The sequence below is a fragment of the Embiotoca jacksoni genome, unplaced genomic scaffold (genome assembly GCF_022577435.1).
Source record: "Embiotoca jacksoni isolate LCO1_2020_lvr unplaced genomic scaffold, fEmbJac1.0.p SCAF_9, whole genome shotgun sequence".
NCBI lineage: Eukaryota > Metazoa > Chordata > Actinopteri > Embiotocidae > Embiotoca > Embiotoca jacksoni.
In genome coordinates, this window is record NW_027185447.1 from 14,089,077 (window position 1) to 14,103,314 (window position 14,238).

Here is a 14,238-nt window from a genome sequence, read left to right on the forward strand (position 1 = left end):
AGAGCAAGAGAAGTGAGAGTAGGACAGGTTTTTAATCAATGGTTATGTTAACTCTCTCCTCCACTACTATTCCTTTAAACCATTCCTAATGGACTGTCAGCATGCGATTAGACTCCTTGAGTGTCGCTGGCTATGAGAAAGTACCCTACCATGTCTTTTAAAATGACACTCCTAATAAACATTACACAGCAAAGCTAGTCTTAAATCCCACAAACAATCACGAATCACTTAATTCCTTAAGCGTTCCTCTTGATTCTTTACACAGTTACAATAAGACTGGCGATTGCCATGTTTATTAATCCTCTTAACTCGCTGCCTGTACTAAATCAGAGAGCCTCCAATCTAACGGCTAGCTGCTCATAGAAGGTTTAGACCTTTGGAGTTCGTGTCAGCTGTATTACAACTCGAAGCTAACCAGCAAGTTAGCTCACCTTTTCGCCTTTGTCCACACAACTTGCTTGTTTGTATTTGTTTGATCTCTCAGTATCATGCCGTTTAATTTCCTGTCTCCTTATCTATAGAATGGCATGACTTTTTGGCAGCATTGTCCTTGGAGTTTTTATGGTTTCATACATTCAAGAGCCCAATAATCTTCACTGCTGCCTCAGTCCGGGGAGGTTGAATTGCAAACTCCCACATATACAACATATGAGCTCTCTTCTCTCACTGTATGGCTTAAGGAAATATTGAGACTCATTTCTCCTCCTGCTGCTACCTTCTCCTTCCCTTCTTTACACCCTCCAACTGCCCTCATTTCTATGCATCCCTTGAACCTTTACTTCCTGTTGTTCATCCCTAACCTCTCTGCTCTTCTTAATTTTTACTCAGCCTTCTCACATTTCCCCCTGAAAGGACTGAAAAGTGGATGTAAAGCTTCTTGACAGAGAAAACTCTGTCGATCTGGACTATTGCTGTAGTCGAAAGATGAGCGGAAGAGAGGTGAAAGAGAGAACGTAAGCCATCATCCACACAAGCAGAGAGCAACAGGTCTCATGCCAGGGGCTGGTGGCATGTTGCTTACATTCATGAATGTTTAGAGAGGATACTGAAAGACTAAAGTAGTCTAAATCTAGGATTGTGAATTTTGTCATTTTCACCCTGTCTTTTCTGTTGTCGGTTTAGCTATAAATACATTTACTATTAAAACGTCACTGATTGTAGTTGCATAAAAAATACTCAAAATGGGATATAATGTTAAAAAAAAACTTCTGTACTCTGCTTCTTGCTATGGGAAAACCCCATCTTCACCTTTCGCTTCCGAGGTATGGGGTCCTCAAACATGAAGTGCGTGCTCTCTGTGACGTCCTCATTGACGTCATCACCCTGGGACGAGAGCAGAAAGTTCTTGTTGGCATCATTGGAAAGTGGTGGGGACGGTGTGGAGGGCACTGATTGGTCACTGGCATCCCAACTCCAGTTTCCACTGGTTGAACTGCTGTAGCTTGCTGACAGCACCTCTTTCCAAGACTTGCTGGCTGGTTCCAAGGCTGCAGTTTAAAGAACACTCACAGTTAACTTCAGATTGACGGCTAGAAATGTCTAAAGAGAAGATGTTTCATGGTTGAAAACAAGCAAATATGAACACAAGCTAAGAGCCAAACGTGAACACTAGTAAAAGTGCAGATTACTTTAAAAGGGCCCGAAACAAAAACATATTGGCAACATAATGTTCTGGTATTATGTGGTAAGATAATGTTGGGACAGTGTGCAAAACAATCATGACCTCAATCCGAACTATGTAATGGAAATAAAAATGTAATATCTCTAAAGCCCTAAACCATGGCAGCCTATTTGGTGCATAAATTCTAATATCTTCTATATAGTGCATAATTTACAGTCTTAACATATTTCATTAAGCTATATTTTATTCTGCCTATTAAGCCAAAGCAACTTTAATTTCCCAGATAACGTTCGATACTATTTCTCTAAGTCTTGGCCTACAAACCCTTTCTATGCACTCTGGCCTTTTAACCAATCCAATATTGCTTAACCTGACCTTAACCCAAAGCTTGATAATCATGCCGGCTTCATCTGACTTTCCCTGCGGCAAATATCAGCAAAACCCCAAAATAGAGCAAAGTTTAATGTCATGTATGTTGGGGATAAACTATTTAAACAAATAACTACTTTCTACAGAAATATATGGAGCTGAACCCCAGTTCATTTGAATATGTAGCATACATCAATTTGTGTAGGAGGAATATGTCACCGTATTACTAGGGCACTGGAGTGAACTGTGTCATCCCCATTAGAGAGAAACAAATCATAACAGGCCAAGTCCTAAATCCAAGAAAGATACTATAGGGAAATGATGTTTTAATCACAAAAAACAACTGTAAATGTCAAGCTCCATACATCATAAAAAAAAAAGTAATTCACATTTTTAAGCTCGCATTATAGATATGGTGGTTGGGTTATATAACAGAACATTTACCTAAACTCTTATATGACATCCACGGATAGATTGTTTCATAGAGCTCCACCACACTGTGATGAATCAGAAATATCAAACAATATCCCCTTTCTGCAAAATGTTGTGTCAAGGAAGCATTTTATTGTTCCTAGCTCCTTACAAACCCACAGCTTCTTCTGATGAGATCAAATGACAATCTTACAGTACTTGCTTTTTTTTTCTACTTTGTCCCAATTGGTAGAGCAGTGTTAAACAGGGAACCACTGGCCTTTTAGGAAATTAATTTCCACATGATTTAATGCCGAATTAAAAAAAAAAAAAAAAAAAAGAAGAAGAAGCTGACAGGACTTTGACCGTCTGGTGGAGTTGGCATGGTAATGGCAACCACAATGATGCAGGAAACAGCTAAAGGAGCTTTGCTCATAGGGTCATGGCTAAGCAGTTGGAAATGAGTGCTGGCCTTGGGTAAACATGCATGCATCCAAAGATAAGGGAATAGTGCTAATTACACTGTAAGACTACCTGCCAGTGGATAAATACAGGTTAACAGCTCAGCAGGGTGTCAGGGTAAACTAACATTTGGTGATTTGTGATGAGAAATTTATTTCCCCAGCTTCACTTAACTGAGAGTGAGAAACTCTTGACATGATTTAAATCTGAGGGTGCAGTAGGTGCGAGTTCGAATGCAGCTGACGCCGAGGCAGTGGTGTTACCTGTGGATGCCGAGGAAGGGTAGCGCACCAAAGGGGATGTGGAAAGTGAGGTCAGGACGGTGGCAGCCATCACTTCCTTGTCAGCATGACCTGAGGGCTTCCTGCAAAATACACAAATATTGATTGACCACATGGAGAAAACATCAAGTATAGTTTTTCAAAGGTGCTTTTGTCTCCACATCACCTCCAACCCAAGACATGTTTGAACAAATTGTTTTTCAGCCATAGTTTGTAAAACAGTTGTTTGTTTTGACTGTGTATCAGAGTAACGAAAAAAAAAAAAAAAGGCCGACCTTCTCCCTGGAGAAAACTGCAAGTCTCTGTAGGCCCTCCAAATATCAACAGTGATGTTATAGGAAATTTGGATTATGCATTAAACAAAGCCAACAAGTAGAAAATGCACAGAGATGCATAATTCTATGTAAAGTAAGTATTGAACAACTTGCTGTGTGTGTGTGTGTGTGTGTGTTTTTGAATATGCGCCTGTGTGTGTACAGGAGGATGTAATGGAAAGCCTCTAGAGTGAAACCGTTTTGTGGCCTGTTTCTGCACAGCTCGTGAAACCTCGCTTAGAGAGTTGGAGAAAGATGCTAGTTCCTCCCTTCCTGCTCTGTACGGCCCATGCTGAGCAGTCCACCCTCCCAGCTTAAATCATATTTATACTGCCCACTTGAACTGACATACACAAAGCACACATTCGCAAACACGTGCACAGTGAGCCCAAATAGAGTGCGCTTTGGCATCCAGCTCTCTAATAAAAAGGTGATCGATGATAGAACAGTAATTTGCGTCATCCTGCAAAGACGAACAAACTTATCTGCCTCACACACACTTATTCTCTCAATCGATTCTATTTGGCACTCTTCACCTCCGTTCTTGCTGTTCTGGTAAGAGAAATGTGGGGAAAATTGTTTAAGGCAGGGCCAAGAACTCACCCACACACTCGTGCACATTTGCACACAAACATAAACAGATTTAAATTCTCCTGAAAAGTGAGCTGTCAAAGCCTTTAGAGTGACAAGAGCACCTATATACTACATACTGTGCGTGAGTAATGTACAAATCCAGATGTACAAAGATGTGCTGAATCAAAGCAGACACACACTCATAAGCAAAGAGAAACAGAGTCTGCAGCTTTAAGAGGTCCTTGTCCCGCCCCCGGACTTCTCCACTACACAACCAGAGTAAACTGGTTTGAGGCATTCTCTCAGCCAAGCCCTAAGCCCTGGCAGAGATCCACTCTGAGTCTCGGTGCGCGCACACACACACACACACACACACACACACACACACACACACACACACTTCACTCTGGAGTCAACAGACAGGCGCAAAAGTACGCTTTAAGTCAGTAAACCTAAGTGTACCTTCACACAAACGCACTCCGTCACAAACAACTGCTCTCGCAGCTTTTACAGACACACAAAAAGTACAAAAAATTGGCGAAGCTCCCCCACTGATGAGATTGTGGTGGATGAGGAGCAAACAGATCGCAACGGAATGCACCAGATATGAAGGAATCTGTCCAAGTCAGCCTGAAACACTCCGCAGTCGTGTTGTTCACACAGACGATGTTGCTTGTACTCTCCCAACAGCTCAAAGCACAGGTCAAGTGCGCATCTGTGTGTGTTTGTGAGCTGTGAATACAATGCGGGCAGTTGGCAGAACAGTTGTGTATAATTATGAAATAGCAACATTCAGAGAATCGTGGTATGCAAAGAATTATATCCACACCACCGCTAAAATAGAAGACGTACCCAGGGAAAAGGTGGGTAACACATTCGTTACAAAACTGCACACACACACACACGCATAAACACACACACACACACACACACACACGTAAACACACACACACACACGCATAAACACACACACACACACACACACACAGTCTGGACGAGAGATAAAGCGATAACAAGATTAGTCGTGTCCTGTTTCAGTCATTAGCCTTGTTTTCAGTAACAAACAGGACCAGCCAACGAACCACTTTTGATTTATGGTTCTCCGTCTCTCTCCTAATAAAATGTCTGTGATGTTTTTTTTTCTCATTTTATTGCCAATGTGGACAGCATGTTGTCAACTTGACTATGGAGTCAAAGAAACGGTGCTTTCAATTCTATAAAATGTGTGTTAAGAGTCCTGGTAAAGTCCCATTTGGCCTGACTTTGATGAGTGTTTATTCTCTGGTGTGTGTGTGTGTGTGTGTGTGTGTGTGTGTGTGTAAGTGAGAAAGTTTATAGAAAAAAAACACTAACTGGAAGGACAAGAAGCCTATTAGTTGATGCCAGAGCTAATTCAAACCTTGATATCCCTCTCTCACAGGCATGCATACAAACAAACACACACAGATACCACACACCAGACCCCATTAATACCCCCCCACCCCTCTCACCCACCCTTATTTCCTGACATTGAGCGTTTTCCTTCCTCAGCTTCCCAGAACAACCGTGATACTCCGCCGCAGTTTCACTACATCTGGTACGAGTTTTTGTGTGTGTGTGTGTGTGTGTGTGTGTGTGTGTGTGTGTGTGTGTGTGTGTGCGTGTGTTGAGCAAAATACAACACTAAGGGCATGCTTTCTCAGAGGGGCAATTGCTGATTGACTTTTATTCATGCTGACAGCAGTGAAGCTAATGTACTGCTGCTATCAGACTGACTTTGATATCAATGTTTAAACAAAGTTAAAAGCATACGGCTGCCACATTCTGCGATCATAAAACGCTCCCGGACAGATAACACCCTTGTGTTCACCGCTTACTTCGATGAGCACACGAGCGCCTGCAGACAGTCTAAATGACACGGTGTGCCACTCACTTCTCATCTGCCTCTGAAATAACTATGGAGCCTTTAAACTTGGTGGGAGTGGAGGAGTGGCTAAAGAGTGACAACACTGATGCATAGTAAATCTGCTTGCGTCTTCTTGTGACAAGCTTTATTTTGGACTAGCTAAACTGGGGATGCCTTTATTTAGAGCCCAGAAACAGGCAAACGGATAGCGGAGATTGCTGTCAACAACGTTGGTCTGTGTGTGGTTTACGGGATGGAGGGTTGACTTTCCAAATCTGGATGTTTACGCGAGCTATTCAGTCCAACCGTGGCCCGCATTTATGGGATGTAGTAAATTGAATGATGACATGATAAACATAACACTCCTCCTCCACATATACGGCTTGGCATCTGTAGGTATGCGCACACTATGTGGTAACTCCGGTATTTTTTTAACCTGTCAAATTTACATGCACTGTCAAAGGCAAATGTGTTTTATAAGACAGGTACTATCCTTCAATTGTTAAGTCCTAACCTAGTTTTCCTGTGTGTGTGTGTGTGTGTGTGTGTGTGTGTGTGTGTGTGTGTGTGCGCGCTATGGTTGGAGCATTTGGCAAACATAGGTACATGCACAAAGAAAACCATACATTCACACCCACACCCACACACACACACAAAACAGACACCCTCTTACCTTCCTCCCTCCCTCAACTTGTATTGGCCTTAACTGTGCCAAGAACACTCCCCTCTGGCAGCAGCACAACACATAGGCCAGCTAAAGTCAACAAGCCAGGCCCGGGCACATACGGGGAGAGGGAAAGAAAGAGACTACTGCTTTGAGCAGAGACACAAGCAGCAACAACAAGCTCCGAGTGCAGAAAGGGAGAAAGTAACGTGTCCGTGTATGTGTGCGTCCGTGTATTGTGCGCATGGAACGAATAAGCTCTGTAGATGACCATCATTTCATCCAAGGTGCAGCTAATTACAACGAGTCCCGGCTCAGACACCGTGTTCTTGTGGGATGATTTTCAAGGTTGACTTTATTAGTTGGATACACTTGGAAGAACACTTCCAACGCAGAAGTTTGCCACATCAGCTCTTAAGAGGACACTTGGACTTTGATACTGGAAATGGTGATATGATGCTGCCGTGCTGCTCCCCCCACCGCCCACTACTCTAGTGGGCTCTTTGCTGTTGTTGGGGAGACGACAGGGCCTTCCCTCTATATTTAACACACCACCTCTGCTCTAGTTACCAACCCAATAGAAATGCCCAGGATCTGGCTGGTTCATAGCACACCGCATTTGGAACGAGCCCACGTAAGATCCGGGCCAACTGCCACAAAACAACTTAAAACCCAATAGTCCAAAATTTAACCTTTCTGTTTATTGGTTTTTAAGTTGTTTATCAGTGGAGCATTGGCCTTGCTTGTTTATATTTTTAATCTCAGTCTTTCTGTCTAACCTAATCTCATACCTGCACATGTAACCCACTTATTTGGCAAAGCCAAAATCTCAGTTTACCAGAACAAGACTTCTCACATGACTATTGCACAGCTTTATCTGTTTGTTAATGGGCAAGCTGTCAACACACTTGAGGTGTATCTTGTTTTACCAACAACCATCACGTAGAGTGGATGACACCACTTTTAGAAGGTCAGAAAGAAAGAAGAAGAAGAAGAAGAAGACTATGAGTAGATTTTATTGTTTTGAGTATCAATTGTATCAATTCATCATGACAGGTCTAGTTTTCACTGGGGGCTGTACACTGTCAACAACTATCTCTGCTCTTCCTCTCGACCCGTTGGTGGTCACTTAAAATAGCACTTTATCAACATGATCCCCAAAACAGGCACCAGGGTGTATTTGTGTGTCTCTGTATGTACTGTATGCATGTATGCCGGCTTCTTCATATCCAAAGCAGCTGCATGTGCCTTGAGATTGGCAAGGAGACTGGTGTATGACCTTGGCAGTTAAAAAGTTTGAAAAATACTGTCACACAAACGAAATCGACTTTCAAAAGCCTCTCTGGTTGAGCCCCGGAGAGAACACGCATTCAATACACACAGTCCATGTCTTCATAAGTCTTTTTGAATGTCTGTTCCCCCGTTTTATCTCTCCTGAACACAAAGAAATGCAAATGCACACAGCGATACTGAGATACGCGCACCAAAAATAGGGGTAACGTTTCCAGTCGCGAGACAGACTTTCCCTTAGGCAAAGTCTTTCATGTATTCATGTCACAAACATATGTTTGCATCACTCATCCTCACGCACACTCAGAGGAAGATAATGTGAGAGAAGCTGAAGAGAGAAAGAATTGGTAACTACAAAGCAACAAAGAGTATTGTTAACCCATACATTTTTCTGTCATGTGTTCTGATATGCATCTCTGTGCTTTTTCCATTCAGCCTGTTTAAGGCGCAAATGATTCTGACTACCTCCTTAGAAAATGGGGACTGCGGATTGTTTATGTAGATGAGCCACTAACAAATCAAATATTAAAGATAAAATGAAAGCTTTTCAAAGTGTGACTTTACTGCACAAATAACAAACAAACAAAAAAAAAAAGCAGGGAATGGCGTCGTCAAACTGGTATATCCTGTATAACGAGGTATGGTTGCGACAACTGAGGCTACTGGAACTGACCAGGCTGGTGTTAATGATTGTCTACCCGCTGTGCAACCCGGACAGCTGCCCCTTCCATACCCACTATTAATAGAACACCCACAGCTCTCAATCCCACAATCCCTCTGTCCCCCATCATCCTGCCTCGACTCCACGGTATTACATAATGTCCTCTGTTCCTCTCTCTCAAGCTCGCTTCCCTGCTGCAGGCAGATGGTAATGATTGGCATTAAGCAGTCTACCCCCAGCCCAACATAAGCCTGTGTGTGTCCCCCCCATGTTTACAGCTGTGATCCCTGCTTCTGTCCACTCTGTCTCTTTCCACGCTTCCTGCTGTAATACCTTTGCGTGTATTCTAAATATGCAATGAATAAAAATGTGTTGACATAGACCTGTGGGTAGCCACAAGGAAATGTTGACACTGTGCATCTTCATAATTCACCTATTATTGTGCAGTCTATACACATGTTGCCCCTTACGCAAGTCTCCAGACTCTGAACCCTCTGGAGAAGGAGAGGTTGTTAGGCAGGAGCCATGACTCTTTAATGTGGGCCGTGAGTGTAATGGCTATTCAGCACTGGGACAAAAAGCCCTCTCTTTCTCTCTCTTGATCCTAAAATGCAATCTGTGGCCTTAGGGACACGCACAAACAACAGATAGCTTTGTTCTGGCCAAACAATAGGGGATAGACATGTAGCAAAAGGCATGAGTCCCTCTGTGGTGTCTAATTCAATGTCATAAATTACACAGACAAGGATCATATTTACATACCCATGTTTCACTTACACAGCAAACTCACTGGTCAAACGTCAATGGAAAAGGGTTTGTCCGTGTGCAATAACCTGTATGCACCAACAATCTCACAGCAGATCAGAGTGGTGCTTGTAATGCACAATCCTCAATGGCATAATGTTGACACAGGACAAGCAATTAAATGGCTGATGACAAAGTAGATCATGACGTACGACCTGACTTTCATGTCATGTCCATCTCTGAGGATATTGATATTGTGGGTTATTAAGTTTGCAGTGTAAACCCTACAAAATCCAGGGATGTCAAACACAGGTTAAACACTGTTTGGTTGCTGGTATAAATAAAAGATAGATGGTACACCTGGCTTCAACCAATTAAAAAAAATCTCAAGGGATTTTGTTAATAAACTGTTAGATTAGGCCTGTCTCCACATTTCCTGCACTCTACTGCACTTTACGGCATTAAATCATCAAATTAAATCCTGTAATTTCATGTTCATAAAACATCTAATATTAAAACAAAAAAAACAGTCTACTAGACACCTCTATAATATTTATGTCTGTGGGCAAACGCATGGTCCCTAACTTAATTTCCTCACAGTCATCATACAAGATTAACTTGTAGCTATAGCAACTTCCCTCACAACTTTTGTCAGTCCCCTCTAATAACAACATTGTTGCTAGGGGGATGCAGGGCAGTCTCTTCCAACTAGTGGCCTGAGTTCCCCCCCCCTCCCCCCCTCTTATTCAAAAGGGAAGCAAACAAGACAGGCCCTTCTGCCTGAAAACACAACTTCCTGATCAAAATGCATGTCATTTTTCATTTGAGTTGAAGCATTAAGCCCCAGAAGTCAGCCAAGTAGTTTTTTTTGTGTTTTTTTTTCTTCCTTTTCTTACATTCTTTGTCCTTTCTGACATCCATTCAAATCAAATTGTCATGTATCTAAATAATCCAAACCACCCTGGGCCAGACTGAGGTTTTGATTCTCTAAAATGAAATAGGCATGTCATCTTCCCAGCCTTTACAGCTGAACTACTGGTTTGATCTGTGGATGTTCAGGGAAACCAGATCAAATCAAGTAAAGAAAGTTAAATCTGCATGTTATCAACAAGGCACGTTTCCCTCTCACTTAAATCAGAAAAGGGAGGAAGCAATAGGAAAATGTCACACCACAGACTTTTCTACACAGATCAGAAGTAAAACAGGCAAGTAAAGACAGATAGGACCCAAGATAAACAGAGACATATGTCTTGAAGCTTTGAATAGTGGTCAGTTTTCTCTCTGCAGCCCTCATACTCTTATTTTGTTCCTCATTCTTTACTTCCCACTCCCAGTCTTGCTCACTCCTGAGATTTGCCCTTCTGCCATCACAAGCCAAAGCAGGCCTTTGCCTGGTTTCCTGTGTTTTGCAAAAGCAAACCAATGCTGTTCCAAAGCCACTCTCCTCTACTTACTCCTGTGAAGCCAAATATCTGTAGGGCAGCGTCAGACAGACAAAGACTCCAGCCAGCAAAATAAACTGATCAGTATCTCTTTTTTTTTAGGAAGAGAAACTGAGGGAGCTGAAGCTCAGAAGAAGCACGTGCATTGTTTGAGAGTTACATTGATAACTTAGCCGGATGAGAATCTAAGGAGGCCTTTCAAACCAGCACACATACAGTCTGACACAACTTTCCTAGTGGACTGATGGGTGCAAAATTTGAAATGGTTATTATCATCCCTTTTATTTGGTGAGCACAAGCAGCAACCAACAGTGATGTCATCGATTGCTTTGTGAACGATCGTTATGAGGCCTTGAGTTTGGATTTTGACTGTCAAAATTGCCTTCTTGCTAATTTGGAGCCAGAAACAGTATTCGGACTAGCTGGGGAGAAGTGAGCGGTGGATCCGAGTCAAATCTGATTGGACGCCTGAGAATGCTAAACCCGCCCACCTACAGCAGAAACCTGACTGCACCTCACCGTCAAACAGACGAACCCATGACCATGACGGGATAATTTTCAGACGTAACACCAGAAAACTAATAAAGAGGAGGGACTTTAGCTATACAACACTATAATAACTTGTTGAAATAATTTATTGACTTTGTATTTCATGAGAGAAGTTAAATGGGAGTCTATGGAGCCGGAGACCTTTTGGAACCAACCCCTAGCAGCAAGCAGTGATATTGCAGTTGAATGCACTTCTGAATTGGCCTCACTTTTCAGACCCAGAAGCTACATCCACTTTTATATACAGTCTATGGCTGAACAGTATAAACGTAGCAAAATCTTTCCATATCCAGGACCCAACTGTGAGACTGTCATAGTCAAAATTAATATACTAAAACATAAAATTCAATAATTTACTATATTTTTCAAATATTTTAAATACTAAAACATAGACATTGCACTCCATATACTACAACCATATACATGATCAGAAATTCACACAAAGACATTGGAAAGCTGTGTATTAAAACACCAGTTGATCAATTTGATAAAAGTGTTTGACAGCAGGTTTAAACTTCATTATGTATAGTTTTAAGTGGTGAGTTTGCCTTTAATTTTATGTTACTGCCCCAGCCCTTAAGTAACTGAATATCCTCCCATCCTAAACCCCTCACCGGCCCTGCCAGACTGTACTTGATAGTGACTAATATAGAGGGAAAAAAATGCCATAAACCACATCCTTGAAAATGTATGCATCCCTGTGGATACTCTGGCCCACAAAAGCCATTCACCTCTCCAAATTATCTGAGTTTCGACATCCTACTGGAGAAGGCAGAGACACTGTTGGGAATAAGAAAAGGAAAATAGTCCCTATGTATCGCCTTGCCATGCCAGCAATGGGATAGTTAATAAGATGAATGGAGGCAATAAGAGCACATCATGGAAACACTAGAGAGATGATGATGATAAAACGGAGCCTCTGCCTATAGACAGCTGTGGGGAGGCAGAGAGAGAGAGAGAGAGAGAGCTGTTCCTTCATATCTGAGAGGATATTAAACTCTGGACCAACCTGCAAGTTGTTATTTTTTTTTTACCATTTACAATCACTCTGAAATATGATGGCTGGATTTCATCAAATGGAATGAAAATGACTAGTTGGACGCAAATGGCTGATCCTCCTGTGAGAGTCGTGCATTTTCTAAAAAGGCCAAAACTCAGGCAATGGTCAGAGTGGAACAGACTTTTTCTCCCAAACAAGCAGACAGAAAGGAGAGCTTGCCAGACACAGCTCTGGTCCCGGGAAAGTCATGCCTTGTGTGACTGAAGTGTCTCTCTGTCGAACAGTCAGGGTCTCTTTCAGCCAAGGCTCTTCACTCTCAGATTCCAATACACAACCAAACACACACACACACACACACACACACACACACACACACACACACACTGATTCAATTAATAGAAATGCAAAAGCCACTTGTGTATTAATAACACATGCCAGCAAGCTTTGAGGCAAGAAAGTTTGGGCATCTAGGACTCCATGGCAACTGAGAAAATTCGGTCTGTTGATGAGGACTGCGAGAGGGTCACAACAGACAAGCAGACCTTTACTTGAGATTGCTTTGTCAACTGCTGTTCGAAGGTCAGGTCATACATGAACTGTCAAACTCAATTTTAAAAAAAGGGTCTTCTATCTAAACGTTGAATTAAACTGCTGGATGATGCATTAACCAGCTAACTACATCAGCAGATAGAGTAGTAGGGAATTACAGCAACTACATTAGGTAGGCCGATTTAAAAGCTGTTCGGACAGTAGACGTAAAGCTACCAAGGTTTAAAACAGATCCAGCTTCAGAAATACTAATATACCACAACATTCCCACCTCATTCACTCACACACACTGGACATGCAGGCATACACGTACTTGGCACCTCAAGTGCCCCTTGGTATATGAGCCCTCTGTTAGGGAGAACTGAAGTGACAGAAAGAGCTGCACAGCATACCTATAAAATGGTATGACACTCTTCCATATATTTTTATATGACCTCACTTCTGTTTCATGACCATTTTTTTTTTTAAATCTGACAGTTTTAGAAAGGATAATATTGTTAGCACTCAGTTTTAGGATATTTACTACAAGCTACATATTATTCCTGTTTTGTTCGCTGTAACTGTACCATTACCATATGTGAATAGATTTTTTTTTTCCTTACACTGAGAAACACGTCCAAAAGACTTCCATTGTGTGAAACTAAAGAGGAAGGGGCTTCTGAATGTTGAAAATAAGACCACAAATCAAAAGACTTTGAGGTGATAATTAAGTCTGTAGGGAAACATGAACGAAATGTGCCTGTACTTCAGTGTCTTCATGTGGATATCAAATGACAGATGGCAAGCAGAGAATAAAGTGACGAACTGACATAAAGACACTATCCAAAGTAAAAAAAGAAATTATATTTTAATAAGGCCAAACTAAGTTTGAGGTTCCCCTTCCATTCCTCTCTTCCTCTCTCTTTGTCTTTGCGTCTCTTCCAGGCTTCTTTTTCCATCTTTTCCTCATGGTATAATTATGGTGAACAAAATACAGTGTAAACACAACCCAGTATATATAGTGTGACCATGGTGTTGATTCTTGGTCCAAACCGGATTGGGGCAGATCAGACAGGAACGAGGAAAAGCACAAGCTGTGAGACAAGAGACTGAAGATCACCCTTGCCCTTTGCATAAGTTACAAACAAGACAAAACTCATGAAATATGTCAGCCTCGGAGGGACAGCATTGTCTATTGTACATGAACAAAACAAGAACAAAATGTGAACATTTGTGTCTCTGGATGATAACCAAGTGTGGGTGGAAATGCAGTTGATCAGAGAAGACTGAGAATAACCAGATTGTGAAAATCTCTCAGTATTCCCTAGTCCAGGGACAGCTAAGAAGAGTTCTTGGGGTTATTTGGGCATTAAGGTGCTCCGCTCTGCACCTGACTGAACAGCTTCACACACTCAATGCTTTGTGCCGTGGCATGTTGGTGCTG

General features: G+C 42.0%; 1 protein-coding gene across 2 annotated transcripts in view; it reads right to left on the reverse strand.

The window, feature by feature from the left end:
* Window positions 1-14,238, reverse strand: part of slc2a4rg (SLC2A4 regulator) — a 38,874-nt gene that overhangs the window by 14,297 nt on the left and 10,339 nt on the right. For both annotated transcript variants that reach the window (XM_069140537.1, XM_069140536.1), the window contains exons 3-4: window positions 3,127-3,227; window positions 1,249-1,487 (exon numbers count right to left, since the gene is read on the reverse strand). In XM_069140537.1, the coding sequence (XP_068996638.1) occupies window positions 1,249-1,487; window positions 3,127-3,227 (340 nt within the window). The remainder of the gene's footprint in view (window positions 1-1,248; window positions 1,488-3,126; window positions 3,228-14,238) is intronic.